We start from the raw sequence: 16,216 nt of genomic DNA, 5'->3' as shown, positions 1-16,216 counted from the left end.
CTGCGCGTGGTGTGCGGGTTCACGCGTCAAACTGCACGAATGCGTGCGGCAGGCTCCGTTCACACTACAGGAATTGCCGACAGCGTGGGCGGAGCGGAGGCTGATTTATTAAAATCATCATCACGCCGCAGCAAATAGTATTATCCTTCGGCATATGTTCGCTCCCGGTGTCTGTGCGACACTTTCCTCCTAACAAACAATATAAGCTCGAGCAGAAGACGCATACGCGGTAAAAAAATAAAAAAACCATTTGACAACCGAGCAAAGTTGCAGATGTTGCGTGTATCAGCTGTTTTTGGGGATGAGTAGAAGAAACGGGCGCGTACCATGCTGGTGCTAGTTCAGGATGGTTCCTATCGTTAACCCGTTCCAAGCCGGACTACGACTGTGGCACCGCGCTGCCGGTTGCCGCAGCCCTTTGGCTGCACCTGCCCTTTCGTATGTATTTTGCAAGTTGCTGCGTTTTGTTTTTCTTCTTCTATTAAACGGCTTTGCAGGGGAATGACCTACAGCTACACTCAGCCAAAAATGGCATTCCAGAGATCAATTCTTGCTTTAGCTTAAGAGAGTTATCTCCGTACCGGCGGCGCATCAAACCGTGGAGCCGTGGGCTGATTTGCTGCTTTTTTGTTTTTCTTTTTTTCGTTTCTCCTATCGCACGCTCCTTCCCTCTTCTCTCTTTTTTTCTTCCTCTCACTCTATCTCTCTGTTTTTAATTCGTTTGCACTCCTTCATCGCTCTTTGCTTTTGCTCACTGGGGGCATTCTCATCTCTTCTTAGCAACTGGGCCCCCCCTCCCCCCTCCGCTGCTAGGCTGGTGGTTGCTAGGCTGGAGCATTCTCAACTCATTTGTCTCGTTACCTTCCGCATCCACAGACGTGCTCGCTGGACGAACCATAATCTGATCTGTGACAACCGATCGAATCGTACGCCTCCCTGGCACATCAGTGAACACCGAACGTTCTCCACGACGACCGTTATCTGTAGGAAAATGGTGAGTCCTTGTAACGGCCGTGCTACGAACGTGGCCTTGGGCACGGACACACTGCCAAGGGTTAGGTGGGATTCTCATTTCGCATTCCCTGCTGTTTCGCCAGCTAGCGAAGCTGACCGATGCCGAGCGTGCGGAGAAGCTGCAGCCGCTGCTGGACAACGGCGGATGGGCGATGGTGGAAAAGCGCGACGCCATCTACAAGGAGTACCTGTTTGCCGATTTCAACCAGGCCTGGGCGTTCATGAGTGCGGTTGCACTGAAGGCGGAACAGATGAACCACCATCCCGAGTGGTTCAACGTGTACAACAAGGTGCAGGTAACGCTGGCGACGCACGATTGTGGCGGGCTCAGCGAACGCGATGTGCGGTTGGCCAGCTTCATGGACAGCAAAGTTCCCAGCAAGTAAAGTGGCTCGATGTGAAACGTTACCCTCATCTAACCTGGCAGCTCGAATAAATCAAAAGCACTTTTTTTCTCGCGGCAGCGTGAAACTCATGAGACCTTGACTGGAATGCGACTCGTTCTCCTTCCTTGCGTTATGAAACTAGGTGAAAGGGGTCTCGCGCCTACCACGATGGAAGATCGTGTCTCCTTGCCAGCTTGTCACAATGGTGAAGCCGTGCGAATCTATTTTACGTCTTGTTTCCATTAAAATGATTTTTAATATTTTGTTAAATAGTTACATGAATATTTATACTAACTAGCCTAATGAAAGATACTAGTTCTTTCCTAAAGGTTATTCGAAAATGTTTTTTATTCCAATAAGTCTGTGTTGTAATGTTGTCACTTTGTTCCTGGCTATGTTCTGCTCACGGCCATCAAAAGCTGCACCGTGAGTCTATTTAATCTATTATCGATAGAACTATGAATAGCCCTTAGAAAGATAACAATTATAATGGTTCTATTTCCTAGCTAACCAAGACTTCTTAAACAATTTTTTTTTTCACTCAACACGCAGAGAGGATACTAAACCAGTCCATCTGTTTTGAGTATTTCTGTTTGCATCGGTATTTAATTTTTTGTTTTGTGACACATAATTTTAACATTTTTCCCTGAATACTGAAACTTTCAAGAGTATTGTGTAAAAGTTTTGGATCAATCGAAGAAAAACTGACAAAGCTACAGATTTTTGAAAGATACTTTGAAGAGCGTTTCCCAAAAAAACCAACGTTTTCAAAGTCGGTGCCCACCGTACCGTAAAAACTACAAGGCCAATCGATTTGCAATTTTTAACACATAATCTGTGCACGTTTTACTAGGTTGCCTTGTCGAGAATTCATTGGAATTGCTGATACTTTTTTTTAAACAAATCTTCAAAAATCGTGTTTTTAGTTTAAATGATAAAAAGCATCACTTTTGCAACTTCAAAAATCTGCCAAAAATCGAAAATTAGGAATATCAACAGAAACTCTCCGTGCCTACCTAGATAAACTCATACTCTTTCTAACGCATATCGTTTTGTATATTTCGGATGACCCTTCATGTCGCTACGATGGGCACCGTAAAAAGTACCTTTTCGGCGACATGTCTAACGAAAAATTTGATGCTATGGATTGATTTTTCAACTAATGTTGCTCAAAATAATGCCAAATATTTTTCAAAAGTTGTAGAATTATATGTCATTTACTTGAAAAAATATAGTTGAATTGTTACGTCGTAAAATATCGTCAAAAACATATCGTAAAAGTTGATAAAATATCGTAAAAGTTGATAAATCAGCTAACCACGCAGTGATCATGTAAACGAGGAAGGATTTCGATATTGTCCAAATTTACAAAACTATCAAACTATGCTTTTCTATACACGGCATCTCATTAATTAAATTAAAATTAAATTAAATGGTAATTAACTACCCTCACATTCATTCGCGATTTCCATACATATTTTTCACTCTAATCGTCTGTCATATCGAAATGGAGACGATGACACTGCTGAAAATGTATTAAGTTTTCAGATTGCATTCGAATTATAAATTCCCTCTGTTTTAGCATTCAACACAGAATACTTACAGTGTTCAAACAGTGATAAATTGACCTACCCGTAATCTTGTTAGTTGCATCGGATGATATTCGAAAATGAAGTGCGATCAGTAAGTTTGAGCTTTAAACTCGTGCTATCGGATCCGGTGTGCCCATTGGATTGCTGCTGTTACCATTACATTAGATTGTTCTTCTTTCTTATGTTTATAAAATTCATGCTGTGGGATAATGGATGCTTATAATAGATATTAATTTAAACGATTCTTAAATTTATCGTTCAGTCGAACAGTCAGAATCAAAGGGGTACAGACAAAGCGCAAAAATGTTTGGGGACAGCATCTACAATTCAGTTTTTTTTTGTTTTCAGCATCTACATTCTCGGGCGGATTCATACAAATATCTTATTTTTACAAACAATTGATAACTTGCGTTTTCGCATCTTTGTAATTATTATCTGCAATTCTGCTAAGTGCTGTCCGTAATGATTTTAAATCCAAATTTTAAATGTAAATTTTAAAATTTGAATCATTTTCATAAGAATAGAAACTCTCCTTAAAGAGGGTAGCTCAGTCTCCTGCTAACAATCTTTTCCATCCTGCCATGAATCTAGACATTTCCAGTCATTTTCCCACTTTTACCTGTTGGTTTTCGGTTCACACTACCCTCGTCTGATCGTTTCGTGCAGGGTTTTTTTTGTGGTACAAAATTTAAGGATAACTCCGCAAGTCCTTCGCGTCAACATTTCCTGTTGGATTGTGTTCCTGTTTTACCTTTCTGCAGCCAATGGGAACACACCTGTGCTGAGTTGTGCTGGTTTTCGGATCGGGCAGCCCAATCGGGTAGAACTCTCTGACCTGAGACCTGAAAACAAATCAAAATTACTGACCATTCTATGCACCGTTCAAACACACTCATTGCTTTTATTATTTTTTTTTATCCTACCCATTGCTACCACCGCGTAACGCGTCAGTCATGCATTATTACCTATTTCCTATTATCCGAGCATCGATTTGCTCAGGATCTCGTACGGTGCATCCTCTTGCTTGTCCGGTGAAGTTTCGTCAGTTTCGTACCCTATCCGCCGGTAGAAGCGCATTCCGCCCTCGTTGTTCTTGAGCACCGTCAACACTAGGCGCTCCAGCGACAAACCACGGGCAATCTGCTCTAGCGCCTGCATGAGGAACGCACCCAATCCGTGGCCTTGGTATTCGGCCGAGATCTGCAGCTCGTAGCAGTACAGCACACACCGACCGTAGTCCAGGTCGAACCGGAACATCGTATAGCCGACGGGCTTACCGGTCGCCCGGTCCACGGCCAACAGGTAGCGCGCCCACGGTTTGCTGAGATCCTTCTGCTTGACCTTGGGCTGCCATCCGAGGCTGCAGGCCCGGTACTGGGGGCCCACGTTACGTTCGGCCAGCTTGAACGCCCACTGGACCGTCGGCTGGGGCATCTCTTCCCGCCGCTTGAACTGTACCGCCAGCTCCTTCTCCGTGCCATCCTGCACGTACCGGTAGGTAGCGAACTGTGGAAAGTCCTGCAGCAGCTCCGTTCTCCTGTTTGCCACCTGCAAACACTTTTGCTGGATCGTAGCATGGTTACGTGAAACCGTTTCGGACGGCATGATCGCTTAGAATCGTGTTACCGAACGGGTGGGAAAGCTGGCCGTGTTGTTTTCCCACCAAAATAAGCGTTGCATTGGGCATCGCGCACGAACGGCGGTTGTCAAATATCGTGTTGCCATCTGCGTGGATGCTGAGCGGCGCAGCATCTAGCTATTGGAATCTAGCGGGGGAAAAAAAAGGATCAAACAGTGCAGGTGGGGGGAGAGCATTGAATTACACTTTAGATCACGAGAAAGGGCAATTTTACCGTCATTACGAACGGGGTAGAAGAAAACCAGTTAAATATAGCTGAATGCGACACCAAACGTCTGCCAGCTCTGCTCGTCCTGGCGGCCATACTCGATTTCGTCCTGCACGTGCTGCACCTCCATCGGATGTCATCGGCAGCAGTGCAGCCAGCGTGACTCTGGCGAGATCTCTCCGGGTGACAGTTTGCCTGATTGTAGAGAGGGGTGCCGCGCGGCACCCCTCTTCCCTGGACCCATCACACGAATTCGTTGACGTGTTGGTCGTCATCTGTAGAGCGAAGCAAGCGAGAGCGAGAGCGAGAGCGAGAGAGAGGTGAGGAAAAAGCAAAAACCGACAAGAAACAGCGCCGTAGCGGCACATCGGAAGCGGAAATTCGTGCGAGCCCTGTCCGATGGTTCGAGAGTGTGTTGGTGAAAATACCGGTGGCTCGATAATCAGGTATCTAGTGGCGCAGTAGCCGTGGACCCCGACATCAACCAAGGCAGAGAAATCGCGCTAGAAGCGGCCGCTGCTGCTGCTGGTGCTGCTGGTGCTGCTGGTGCTGCCGCCACCGTCATCATCACCGTCATCGAATTGGTTCATTCAGCGCGAAGATAAGCTCGCGAATAACCCGTCTTGCAAGGGAAGGGACCCCCGCCGGTGGCACCTGGGACAACCTGGGAACACAAACCAGTACCGCGACCAGTGAATTCCGACCACAACACATAATCATTCCCGTTTTTTTCCCACACCCTTGTGGCCTCTAGTGAGCAGGAAACCCGGGGATCGCTTGAAAGATGTCCCCGCAAAGCGTGAAACTAGTGTTCTTTCATTACTTCCTGGTGAGTAGAAGATACATAGCGGTGCCGAAGCTTTCCTAACTGCTCCCCATCATATCTTTACCAACCTTCCTGTTTTTCTCCCCCCCCCCCCCCCCCTCTCTCTCTCTCTCTCTCTCGGTCTCTCTATCTATCGGCACTTCAACTACCGCGATGCACAGGTTGTTTGTGTGCTCTACAATCCCACGGACAGCGGGGCAGTGAAGCTGACCAGCGAGAACATCGACATGACGCTCGGTAGGTGTCCGAAAAAGTGCTAAACAAAAAGGCGGAAACACGCCCACCCCTCATCGCAGGCGAGCGAGCGAACGAACGAATCCATGGGTCCATCATCGCATCGCCAATCTTGCCGCCCTCGCCCTAACCGGTTTCCCGCATATTCAAAAACAATCGGCTGTACCTGTGAATGGTTTTTGCGAATCAGTTTTAGGCCACGAAACGAATACAGCAGGGTACACAGGTTACCCCCCTTTCCCCACACTCCACCCACTGAAAAGCGATATGGGCCAAAGAAAACAACAAAAGCAAAACACGCAAACCTCACAAACAATCAAAGATGCGGTCCTTATCGGTTATGACTGGTGCCGGTATTCGCCAGCGGAACCTATCGCTGTGTGTATGTGGATGTGTGCTGAAGGTTTTCTATTAGTGGGTGACAAGACAACCATTTTAAGATATGCCGCGTTGTCATTTGCTTGTTGTAACAGGTGGCATACGATTTACGGGCGGAATATGATGCAGTCAAAAAAAAAACTCGAAACCCCGCCTATCATCGGTGATACGATGGTTGACTGGTGTATCAAACACATCCTAATCTTTCATTTTTTTTCCTTTTTCCTCTCCTTCTCATTTTAGCTTCAAATGAGCTGGTGCTGATCAATTTCTACGCCGACTGGTGTCGGTTCAGTAACATCCTGCAGCCAATTTTCGATGAAGCAGCGGAAAAGGTAAGAAGCTAAGGAATAAAGCCAAAAGTTCCCTCCACGACAGTAGCATCGAGTTGCTGTTGCGGTGTACGCGTTCAAACGATCAAACTAGCAACTACCAGACAAAACGGCAATCAACCGGCATCAACTCAACATTATGTATAAATCTCTTTACCATCTACGATAGTAACTTGTCCAGCTGTAAGCACCACTGTCCAGCTTCTTCGTTTCAACATTTCTTTCGTCTCTCATAAGCAAATAACTTAAGCTATACATTTTTTTACAGGATTCTTTTGATTGTAGTTGATTATAGATCTTAGCATCAAGAACATTTTGTAACTGAAAAGAACTAAATGTCCGCTATTGTTATTAATTAATGTTTAAGTGGGGGGGGGGGGGGGTGCCTTCGATAATTTCTGCCAAAAAAGGCTCATTTTCGAAGACTTTTTGTGTCGTATCCTTCCCCCTTACTTTTTTATGTGTATGGCACATTTAGCTACATCTTTTGAGTTGAATATTAAGTTCTTTTTAGGAATGTTTTTATTTAAAAAAAAAGGATGAGTGAAATCGGCCCATCGGTTCTCAAGTTATGGGCGTTCGAATATACGGCACTTTAATTTATATTTAATTTATATGAAGGTGCGTCTGCGAAAAGGTGTCCGTTTCCTGTCCCCATCGTAGTGACATGACGGATCATCAGAACAATACAAATCAGTACTCGTTTATAAGTTCATCCAGGTAGCCCCGTCAAGTTTTGGTTGAATTTCCGATTTTTCGATTTTTGGCAGATTTTTGAAGATGACAAAGTAATCACAATGAACAAACCGGGTTCGTCGCTTAAATCTTAAGCGTCAAGTCTTTTGATTCGCACCAAAGACAGTTTCCATCGTAGCTACGTGATGGGTCATCAGAAAAATGCAATTCAATACTTGTTTGAAAGATTATAAGTTTATCTAAGTAGCCCTGGAGAGTTTTTATTAAATTTCGTATTTTTCGATTTTTGGCAGATTTTTAAAGTTGAAAAAGTGATGCTTTTTATCATGGTGCTTAAAAATCCGATTTTGAAAGATTTGTTTAAAAAAAAGTATCAGCAATTTTCATGAAATTTTGACGGGGCTAACAGGCAAAGAGTGTACAAATTATGTGGTAAAAATTTCAAATCGATCGGCCCAGTAGTTTTTACGGTACGATGGGCACCAACTTTGAAAACGTTGGATTTTTGGGAAACGCTCTTCAAAGTAGCGAGTCTTGTATGAAACGCGGCTTGAAAAAAAATCTGTATCTTTGTCAGTTTTGCTTCGATTGGTTCAAAAAGTTTCACAAAATGTTCTTGAAAGGATCAGCATTCAGGGAAAAAGGTTAAAATTGTGTGTCACAAAGCAAAATTAGCAAAGTAGCATCCATCAGAGCTTGAACACTAATTTTTAGCGCGCTGTTAGCGCTTACGATGTCGCGGTGATCGTAAAATCCTCCTCGTATCTCACACATCAAACGGACTGTGTTTGGTTTTGGTTTTCCTCCCCGTTTCCTCCCAGGTTCAGGCAGCGTTCCCCGAACCGGGCAAGGTGGTGATGGGAAAGGTGGACTGTGATCGGGAATCGGCGGTTGCCTCCCGGTTTCACATCTCCAAATATCCCACCCTGAAGGTGCTGCGCAACGGGCAGCCAACGAAGCGCGAATATCGCGGGGCTCGAACCGTTGAAGCGTTTTCCGAGTTCATCAAGAAGCAGCTGGAGGATCCGATCCGCGAGTTCCAGAACATTAAGGATCTGGAGCAGCTCGATTCCAAGAAGCGGATCGTGGTCGGCTACTTCGATCGCCGGGATATGCCCGAGTACAACACGTTCCGGCGGGTCGCAACCAACCTGAAGGAGGACTGCCAGTTCCATGTTGGCTTTGGGGAAGTTGTGCAGGCGCTGCATCCTCCAGGTAAGGAAGAGGTGAAGGCAACAATCGTTTTAAAGTACACTTTTCGAGTAACAACTGTACACTAAATGCTTCTTCCTGTGCTTTGCGCTGGAGCAGGATACACTGCAAGTAGGTTCCGTGTGTTCCGTTCCATTTTCCACTAGAATCTTCCTTTGCGTATCACTTATAGTGTAGTGTTTCTAGACGACAGTGAGAATTGCCCGCGAATGAGCCGAGAATTGTGAATTAAATTAAATTCAATCAATGCTCAACTCTCCTTTCACGGGAAATTCTCGCTGTCGTCTAGAAGCACCGAGTTCCAGCGGACGCAGCAATCGATAATGTCACTCATTTCACATTCGTTGCGCAGGTCACCCAATCATCGTGTTCCGCCCTGACGTGGCTGTTTCCAACGAGAACGACGAAACGTACACTGGCGATCTGCGCAACTTCGACGAGCTGAACATCTGGGTGCAGGAAAAGTGCGTACCGCTGGTGCGCGAGATCACGTTCGAGAACGCGGAAGAGCTGACTGAGGAGGGACTGCCGTTCCTGATTCTCTTCTACGCGCCGGACGATATTGACTCGATCAAAGACTTTAAGGCCATCGTGCAAATGGATCTCATCTCAGAGAAACGTAAGCCCGGTGGCCAGTCGGCAACGTAACGAATGCGCCAGTGCCAGGAATGTAACAGCACGTTTTTTTTTTCTTTCAACATTTATTTACAGAAAATGTTAACTTCCTCACCGCCGACGGCAAACGGTTCGCCCATCCGCTGCACCATCTCGGCAAAACGCAGGCCGATCTACCGCTGATCGCCATCGATTCCTTCCGGCACATGTACTTATTTCCCAACTTCAAAGACATCTACGTGCCCGGGAAGTTGCGGCAGTTCCTCAACGATCTGTACAGTGGAAAGCTGCATCGGTAAGTCTTTTTTTGCGCTAATTGCCTGGCTCCGTTGGGCTGATATTTCGTTCGTTCTTCGTTCCAGTGAGTTCCACTACGGGCCCGAGAAAGATACGGTGGTCGAGGCGATAGCGAGTGACGACAACAACAAAAAACCAACGACACCGCCCGAGTCAACGTTCAAGAATCTTGGTCCCTCGAAGAACCGGTACACGCTGCTGCGCGACGAGTTGTAGTTGGCCCCTCCCCCCCGTTGGTTGGGACTCGCGGAATTTTACCGTGGTGCAGCACCGTTCGTTTTCGTCCGGTTCGGTTTCATCCTATGTAGTTTCTTTCAATTTCCATCCTTATGTTTGTGTTTCCTGTACTTCCTGTGCCCGCGCTGCATTCAGTTCAATCGTTTCCGCCCTTTCTTTTTATCGATACGTGGGATACGAAAGGTTCCCACTGGGAGTTCGAAATGAAAAAATTCACAAAATCTGAATTTAGTCAATCAATCGGTGCCGGCGTGGATCGGATCGGCGAAGAAGCAGAAGTGGAATAAAGAGGAGTTGAAAACCAATGCAAATGTGAAAACTAGGGCGTAGTGGCACAGAAGCATGTGCCCCCAAAGAATCGATCCCGTTACATTGTAAATTTAACCGCCAGGCTAAACGGGATCCAAGGCCAAGGGGTGCGGTAATGCCGTTTAGCGATAGGGATTTATTTATGTTTTTTTTTTTAAATCAATCGAAGTCATTCCCTTTGCTCTGTTTTTTGCTTGTTTGTTTGGCCCCGCTTTTTAACCACAGCAAACGTTAATCTTGCAACTATCGCTTTCCTCTGCTCGCCTCCGTCGCCTAGGAGTGCCTGTCGCTTTGGAGACTGCTCGTTCCAATCTCTACCAATCAATTCGCTGGCGCTGCTGTAGTCTGTTTGACCGGCGTGGAGCCTTACGACGTGGAGCCGTGGTACCGGTCAGGTAGAAGAATTTAAAATTTGTCAAGTTTCCTGTTTTCCTATTTCCTCACCGTTCACGATCTTTTGAAAAGGGAAAGAAGAAACAAAAAAAAAACAGAAACTAAAACAGAAACAGAGCAAACTTTTGGCGAAAAACCAACCAGCAAAACATTAGCTAAAAACTTCGGGAGCAGAGTGTTGAAATGCAATGCGCTCATTGGTGCGCGCTCAGTGATTAAATAAATACCATTCAAATCGACCTACAACGAAATTTTTCAACGTAAAAGTGATTCGGGAAGGGGGGGGGGGGGGGGGGGGTGGACCAGAAAGATTGGTTCGGGTATCGTAACAGTGGTGGGAAATGAGAAATGAGCTCTCATCGCCGAGAACGGGAGCTTCAAAGAGCTGCCAGCGATGTGGTGGAATAAAACTTGGAACACTTAATATTTGGCCGCATTGTTCTACTCACTGTAGCGCTCCTAGTAGTCGCTTTGCTACCTTGGTTGGTGTCTTTTCTAAAGATCTAAGTCTTTTCTTTTTGTGTTAAAAAAATCGTCAAAATCGAACCGCACCTTCAAAAGTTATCGCCGATGAAACACGAAGGGTGGGAAAAAAATCTGCACCATCTCTATGAAAACTCCATTTAACTGGACGTAAACACCCACGTAAAACTGCAATTTGGCAAAAACCAGCAGACAAATTTGACTTTAGCAATCGAAGAGCAAGTACGATGTAAGGTTTTTTGTTCATTTAGGAAGATGAAATTTCTCCTTAAATTACTCATTTGGCAAGCGATCTGCAGTTGTCGTTTGAAAACGACTGGTGGTTTTATGACGGGAGGGTCCATGAACGGCCGTTTGTCCATGTCCATGCAAGAAGACACGTCTGGAAACGATCATTCTACCTTTTATTACGTCTCATACAGGTCCTGTTAAGTTTTGGTTCGATTTGGTAAGCTGCTGTAATAGCACGGAGGTCATAAGTTGGTATCGAAACAACATTGCATTGATTTCATACCAACAATCTTCAATCCACCAAATGGCCCACAGTGTCGTCCAATACAATTATAGTGGGCTATTATCAAGAAATACCCAAAGAAGACTAAAGAAGCAATGTAAAATGATTAAAAATCCATCGGGAATATACAAATGGTGGGGAAAAAAGGGCCAATTAGACTTCTTCCACTAGTGTGCAGAAAATTATGAGTCACATAAAACCAAAAGTGCGTAAATCCATTACGCAACGCGGCCCAACAGTTTAATTCCTATTTTTAGCTGGATAGCTAGATAAAATGCCTACAAAATGATACCTTTAGCATTTTTCTAGCTTATTTCTAGCCTGAGCTGTGACCTGTTTTATGCGTGTCCAAATATTAACTGTTCCATGCTTTAACTGTCGTCCGTTTTGCATACACGTAGAACGTTCCAAGCTCTCGGTTTCCGCTCCCCGGTGAACACCGTTACACCGTGATTAGGCGAGCTGTCGGCTGGGCAGAGCCGACGCGGAACTGCGCGTAGCTGCCGACTGGTTTTCCATTTATTTCCATTTGCAAAAAAACAAAAAAAACGTACCAAAAAAAAAATTGAAATTAAAAACCAAACAAAATCGTACGGGCGGCGGCGGCGCCGGCGGCTGGGCCGGGTGTGTTAGCGTTTGGTTTTGCGCCACAGAAACAGGTAGCCGAGGGTGTGAAAGCACAAGTACAGCAGCAGCAGGGCCCAAATGTTGCGCCAAAGGTGCGCCTCGTCGAAGCTGTAGTGCTCGAGGACGTCGTGGCCGGTCCGGAGGCACGGTAGCTTCCCGTCGCCGGCGGGGCACGCTGGAAAGAAAGGAAGCACGCAGGGTGCACGTGGTGGTGATTGCGAAGGTAGCGTAAGGTGCATTAAGTGGTGGCGTGGAGCGCTTACTGATGTTACCGATACCGTCCCACTGGACGATCGACATCGCCTCGTTGGCGTACATCATCCAGGACAGGTACGGCAGCCAGCGGATCGCGACCGGCATCGTGCCGAGATGGAGAAAAACACCGGACGTAACCATGAGGATGTAGTCGAACGGCACCAGGTAAGCCATCGCCAGTGGCATCGAGTTGAAGGCGGCGGAAAAGAAGCACCCGCACGCGGTCGACACGTTCATGACGAGCGTCGCCACCAGCGCCGTCATGGCGAACGCGTACAACGACGCCCGGAGCCCGGCGAGCCAGTACGCGCACAGGACGAACGCGACCGGCTCGAGGATGAGCCCGGGCAGCATCGCGATCACGTTCGCCACGTAGTACTGGGACGGGCGGTACAGGCCGCTCTTGGTTTCGCGCAGAAACAGCGGCAACGTCTCCGGGAACACGGACAGCACCGAGTACATCGGCGAGAAGGTGTTCTCCGAGATGAGGATGAACAGGGCGCCCTGGATCGCCTGTACGCCGTGCTGCGTCGATGGTTCGATGGCACCGGCAAAGCACAAGCCCGCCATCACCGCTATTGCCTGCGAAAAGGGGGGGGCGAATCGAATCGAATTATGGCTAATATATATAAATAATTATCCGGGGGGGGGGGGGGGGGACTTACAATCTTCTGACAGAAGCGCAGATACTGGACGGTTGGGTTGCGCACGACCGTCAGCAGGGTGCGGTACGTGAGCCAGAAGGTCGCGTGCGGCCAGGGGCTCCCGCTGGCCAGGTGCTGCTCGTCGGTCCGCCGAAAGTCGCCCGTCTCCGCCATATGCACCTCGAGGTTGATCAGCAGATCGCGCTGGCCGGCCGCCTCGCTGACCGCGTACAGATCGCACAGCCGGTGGGTGGAGCGGTGGGATGCCCGCTCCAGCCCGGGGCTGCTGGCGAGCGTGCTGATGAGGAAGTCGGCCGGGTTGTAGTTCGGCGGGCAGTCGTACCCGTGCTGGGCGAAGAAGTGTAGCGCATCGTGCGGTTTGCCGGCGAACGCGAGCCGCCCGTCCGCCAGCAGCATCACCTGGTCGAACATCGAGAACAGCTGGCTGGAGGGCTGGTGGATGGTGCAGATGATGGCGGTACCGCGGCGTGCCAGCTGCTGCAGCGTCGCCACCAGCGCCTGCGCATTGTACGAGTCGAGCCCGGTCGTCGGCTCGTCGCAGAACAGCAGGGCCGGCTCGGACAGGAGCTCGGTGGCGAACGCGAGCCGCTTCTTCTCGCCCCCGGACAGCATCTTACCGTCGCCGGCCTCACCGATCCGGGTGCGGGCGCACCGGCCCAGCCCGGTGCGCTCGAGCAGCTCCCGTACGAGCTGGTCGATTGGGGCCCGGCCCTGCCGGCCCAGCTTCAGCTTCGCCATGAAGTGCAGATGCTCGGACACGGTCAGCGACCCGACGAACAGGTCGTCCTGGTGCACGAAACCACTCAACCGGTACATGTACGGTCCGATCGGGTTCCCGTTGATCAGTATCTCCCCCTGTACCACCGTGCCCGCTGATGGCCGATGGCCATGGGAAGAAGAAAAGCAAACGCAAACGCAAAAGCGTGTGTTCATTTGAGGGGCTTCCCTGCTCTCGCACGGCCCAAAAACAAAAAAAAAACGACTTACGTGGCGTACGGTACGCTAGCGCCGCCATTAGCGTACTCTTGCCCGCACCGCTCGAGCCCATCAGGGCAATCAGTGAGCCGGGTGTGACCGCGCCGCTCACGTTGTTGATGATGCGTTTGATCGGTGCCCGGCCCGGTAAGGCCCGGTGTTCCGACGCGGTCACCGTTGCGTAGACGCAGAGATCGCGCCACACCAGCGTTGCCCCCTGTTCGCTCGGTGACCAGTGGCTGTAGCTGCGGAGGGTTGATTGGTAGAAGCGGCCACCGTTGCCCACTGGTGATCGTACCCGTTGTAACTTCAACAACTGCTGCTGCTGCTGCTGCTGCTGCTGCTGCTGCTGCTCTTTATCGGACGAGCGTGTCTGTCGTCCGTTGGTGACCATGTTGAGAAGTTTGATTGCTGGCTGCTGCTGTTTGGTCATGGCCTGCTGGTCTGGTGGCACCGTGGCGTCGCACCACGCATAACTCACCACGCGGAAACGATCGAATCGATGGCACGCAAACCCTTCACCACACCGCACCGCACACTACCTAACAGCAGGCTTCGCTTCTGGCTCGGTCCGATCCCGGTTGGCCGGTTTATTGCACGATTCGCGTCGAACTGATCCGAGCGCTCGCGACCGGAATGTGCACTAGCTAGCCTGGCTAGTGCTACTAGCGGCTTCCTCGCGCCGCGGCACCTCCGGTGCGCGGTGCTCTGTCAGTAATGGAAAATTAACACCCCAATGGGAAGGGGAAGGGAAGGGAGGAAGTGGGAACCCTAAAGTGCTCGAAGGTAAAGGCGGCCGTAACCGATACAGCCGGTCGGCCGAAGGCGTAATCGATACCCAGCCCCAAGGGCTGGCGCAGAGACACAGAGAGAGAGAGAGAGAGAGAGAGAGAGAGAGAGAGAGAGAGAGAGAGAGAGAGAGAGAGGACCCAGCCAGGTGTGGGCAGTTCTGTGGGTTCTTTGAAGCGCTTCGACATGTCATTAGGTATAATAGGCAATCACACAAACGACGAGGGCAATGAGAGAGAGAGAGAGAGGGAGAGAGAGAGAGAGAGAGAGAGAGAGAGAGAGAGAGAGAAACGAGTACCGGGGAGTCCTTCCACGTCACTGCTTTACTGACCGCAATGGAACATGGTCCACATGGGTTGTTTGAATGAAGCCCCCAATCCCCCCCCCCCCCCCCCCTTTCGGTTGTCGCCATTCGAGTGCTACAGCTGTAAAGTGAAATAACTTAACAATTGATACAAAAGTTCCTGAGTTTCTTACGCCTGCGGGAAGTATCTTTGCTTTCCATCAAATAACAAACTACTGTTGCAAGTGTTCCAAGTTCTTCGGGCATGTTTTACAGCAAGGTAACATCTTCTCCATCTTCTACTACTTCTTCTACTTCTGCTTCTTTAAAACAGAAAAATGGCTCGCGTGTGTCCCAGTGTACTGTGAGTACCAACCGAGTGTAACAGGGCCCAAAAAATAAGGCTTTACCTCAAAAGGGAATCCTTACAATGTCGTCACTACTTTATGAAAGGTGAAACCACGGCACGGCTTGGGCGCACGTACACACGCATCTTTTCGTATTCGTTTTTGAGCGCAGCCATGTCAGAAGCCCCGTGGTCGCCATATGCATTCGGTAGGCCTCCGCCCTGGGCTCGATCGCGCAAACTGCGCTACTGCGCGCCACTGCGGCCCACCGGAAGTACCCAAATGTGCCGCACTGACGAATGCACACCGGGCTCAGGAGAGGTCACTGACAGGGGTTCCAGTTGCAAGATGTGATTGTGATTTAAATGCACCCGCAAGGTGTTTGGTGCGTAAATTCGATCATATGTGTTTGTGTATGTGGCGCGCACTTTCAATAGGGAGTCCAGATGCGACTCAACTGACAGAACTGACTTGAGCTGATCTGATTTAGGGTTTTTTTTTGTTTTAATTTCTATGACTAACGGGTGCGGCAAAAATAAAAACTGAAACACATTTAAAACGGCATATCCTTTTTTATTTTTGTTTGAATTTTTTCTTGAGTGAAAGCAAAAACTGTCGAGAATTTCATAAACTTTCACAATCAGTTTAGTATTTGACGGCATGTTACTTTTAGGATGAATTATGGTCTTGAGACCCCGTAGAAGAAACCATCGCTCGTTGCCCGCAGGGTGCTTTGTGGCATTTTTGGCTCATTCTTGGAGAAGCGTTTGCATAAGCTGTTCAAAACTATGTCATTTTTTAGGTCTAACCTTGCCCTTCAAAATGCCGCAAACGGAGAAGTCCTGCGCTTTTTACTTCCATAGATATTGACAGCCAATGAGACATCGAAATGAAGTGTGGAACGTTCTTT

The 16,216-nt window shown here is 48.4% G+C and overlaps 4 protein-coding genes across 5 annotated transcripts; 2 read left to right on the top strand and 2 right to left on the bottom strand.

Annotated features, from left to right (window-relative positions):
* The first annotated feature begins 136 nt into the window (after window positions 1–136).
* Window positions 137–1,492, top strand: LOC126579821 (pterin-4-alpha-carbinolamine dehydratase). Of its 2 annotated transcripts, none has more exons than XM_050243456.1 (3): window positions 137–229; window positions 877–994; window positions 1,098–1,492. In XM_050243456.1, the coding sequence occupies exons 2-3, from the start codon at window positions 992–994 to the stop codon at window positions 1,398–1,400; spliced, it is 306 nt and encodes a 101-aa protein (XP_050099413.1). In that variant the 5' UTR covers window positions 137–229; window positions 877–991; the 3' UTR covers window positions 1,401–1,492. The 2 variants fall into 2 exon arrangements, with proteins under 2 accessions (XP_050099413.1, XP_050099412.1); XM_050243455.1 differs by lacking the exon at window positions 137–229 and adding an exon at window positions 261–438.
* Window positions 1,493–1,610: 118 nt separating this feature from the next.
* LOC126579820 (N-alpha-acetyltransferase 40) lies at window positions 1,611–4,883 on the bottom strand. The gene is made up of 3 exons (XM_050243454.1): window positions 4,846–4,883; window positions 3,958–4,748; window positions 1,611–3,834 (listed from the first exon to the last, which is right to left on the bottom strand). Exon 2 carries the CDS (start codon window positions 4,595–4,597, stop codon window positions 3,968–3,970), a length of 630 nt encoding a protein of 209 aa, XP_050099411.1. The 5' UTR covers window positions 4,598–4,748; window positions 4,846–4,883; the 3' UTR covers window positions 1,611–3,834; window positions 3,958–3,967.
* A 230-nt stretch (window positions 4,884–5,113) lies between these two features.
* Window positions 5,114–10,607, top strand: LOC126579750 (endoplasmic reticulum resident protein 44). The gene is made up of 7 exons (XM_050243300.1): window positions 5,114–5,668; window positions 5,827–5,902; window positions 6,521–6,612; window positions 8,127–8,520; window positions 8,870–9,136; window positions 9,229–9,427; window positions 9,495–10,607. Exons 1-7 carry the CDS (start codon window positions 5,624–5,626, stop codon window positions 9,643–9,645), a joined length of 1,224 nt encoding a protein of 407 aa, XP_050099257.1. The 5' UTR covers window positions 5,114–5,623; the 3' UTR covers window positions 9,646–10,607.
* A 1,340-nt stretch (window positions 10,608–11,947) lies between these two features.
* LOC126579619 (protein scarlet) lies at window positions 11,948–14,508 on the bottom strand. The gene is made up of 4 exons (XM_050243096.1): window positions 13,900–14,508; window positions 12,913–13,784; window positions 12,256–12,829; window positions 11,948–12,167 (listed from the first exon to the last, which is right to left on the bottom strand). Exons 1-4 carry the CDS (start codon window positions 14,318–14,320, stop codon window positions 11,995–11,997), a joined length of 2,040 nt encoding a protein of 679 aa, XP_050099053.1. The 5' UTR covers window positions 14,321–14,508; the 3' UTR covers window positions 11,948–11,994.
* Window positions 14,509–16,216: the final 1,708 nt, after the last annotated feature.

Source organism: Anopheles aquasalis, chromosome Y (genome assembly GCF_943734665.1).
Source record: "Anopheles aquasalis chromosome Y, idAnoAquaMG_Q_19, whole genome shotgun sequence".
NCBI lineage: Eukaryota > Metazoa > Arthropoda > Insecta > Diptera > Culicidae > Anopheles > Anopheles aquasalis.
Note: the sequence above shows the minus strand (reverse complement) of the source record. Positions and strands in the feature narration are given on the sequence as shown.

Bases quoted from the DNA above. Each gene is read 5' to 3' on its own strand.
- LOC126579820 (XM_050243454.1), bottom strand. From the start codon at position 4,597: ATGCCGTCCGAAACGGTTTCACGTAACCATGCTACGATCCAGCAAAAG.
- LOC126579750 (XM_050243300.1), top strand. From the start codon at position 5,624: ATGTCCCCGCAAAGCGTGAAACTAGTGTTCTTTCATTACTTCCTG. The intron at 5,669-5,826 runs GTGAGTAGAAGA...CGCGATGCACAG, and splicing joins TGTTCTTTCATTACTTCCTG to GTTGTTTGTGTGCTCTACAA. The intron at 6,613-8,126 runs GTAAGAAGCTAA...GTTTCCTCCCAG, and splicing joins TCGATGAAGCAGCGGAAAAG to GTTCAGGCAGCGTTCCCCGA.
- LOC126579821 (XM_050243455.1), top strand. From the start codon at position 347: ATGGTTCCTATCGTTAACCCGTTCCAAGCCGGACTACGACTGTGGCAC. The intron at 439-876 runs GTATGTATTTTG...CCGCATCCACAG, and splicing joins TTGGCTGCACCTGCCCTTTC to ACGTGCTCGCTGGACGAACC. The intron at 995-1,097 runs GTGAGTCCTTGT...CTGTTTCGCCAG, and splicing joins CCGTTATCTGTAGGAAAATG to CTAGCGAAGCTGACCGATGC.
- LOC126579619 (XM_050243096.1), bottom strand. From the start codon at position 14,320: ATGACCAAACAGCAGCAGCCAGCAATCAAACTTCTCAACATGGTCACC. The intron at 13,785-13,899 runs GTAAGTCGTTTT...ATCGGCCATCAG, and splicing joins GCTAGCGTACCGTACGCCAC to CGGGCACGGTGGTACAGGGG. The intron at 12,168-12,255 runs GTAAGCGCTCCA...CTTTCTTTCCAG, and splicing joins GGACGGTATCGGTAACATCA to CGTGCCCCGCCGGCGACGGG.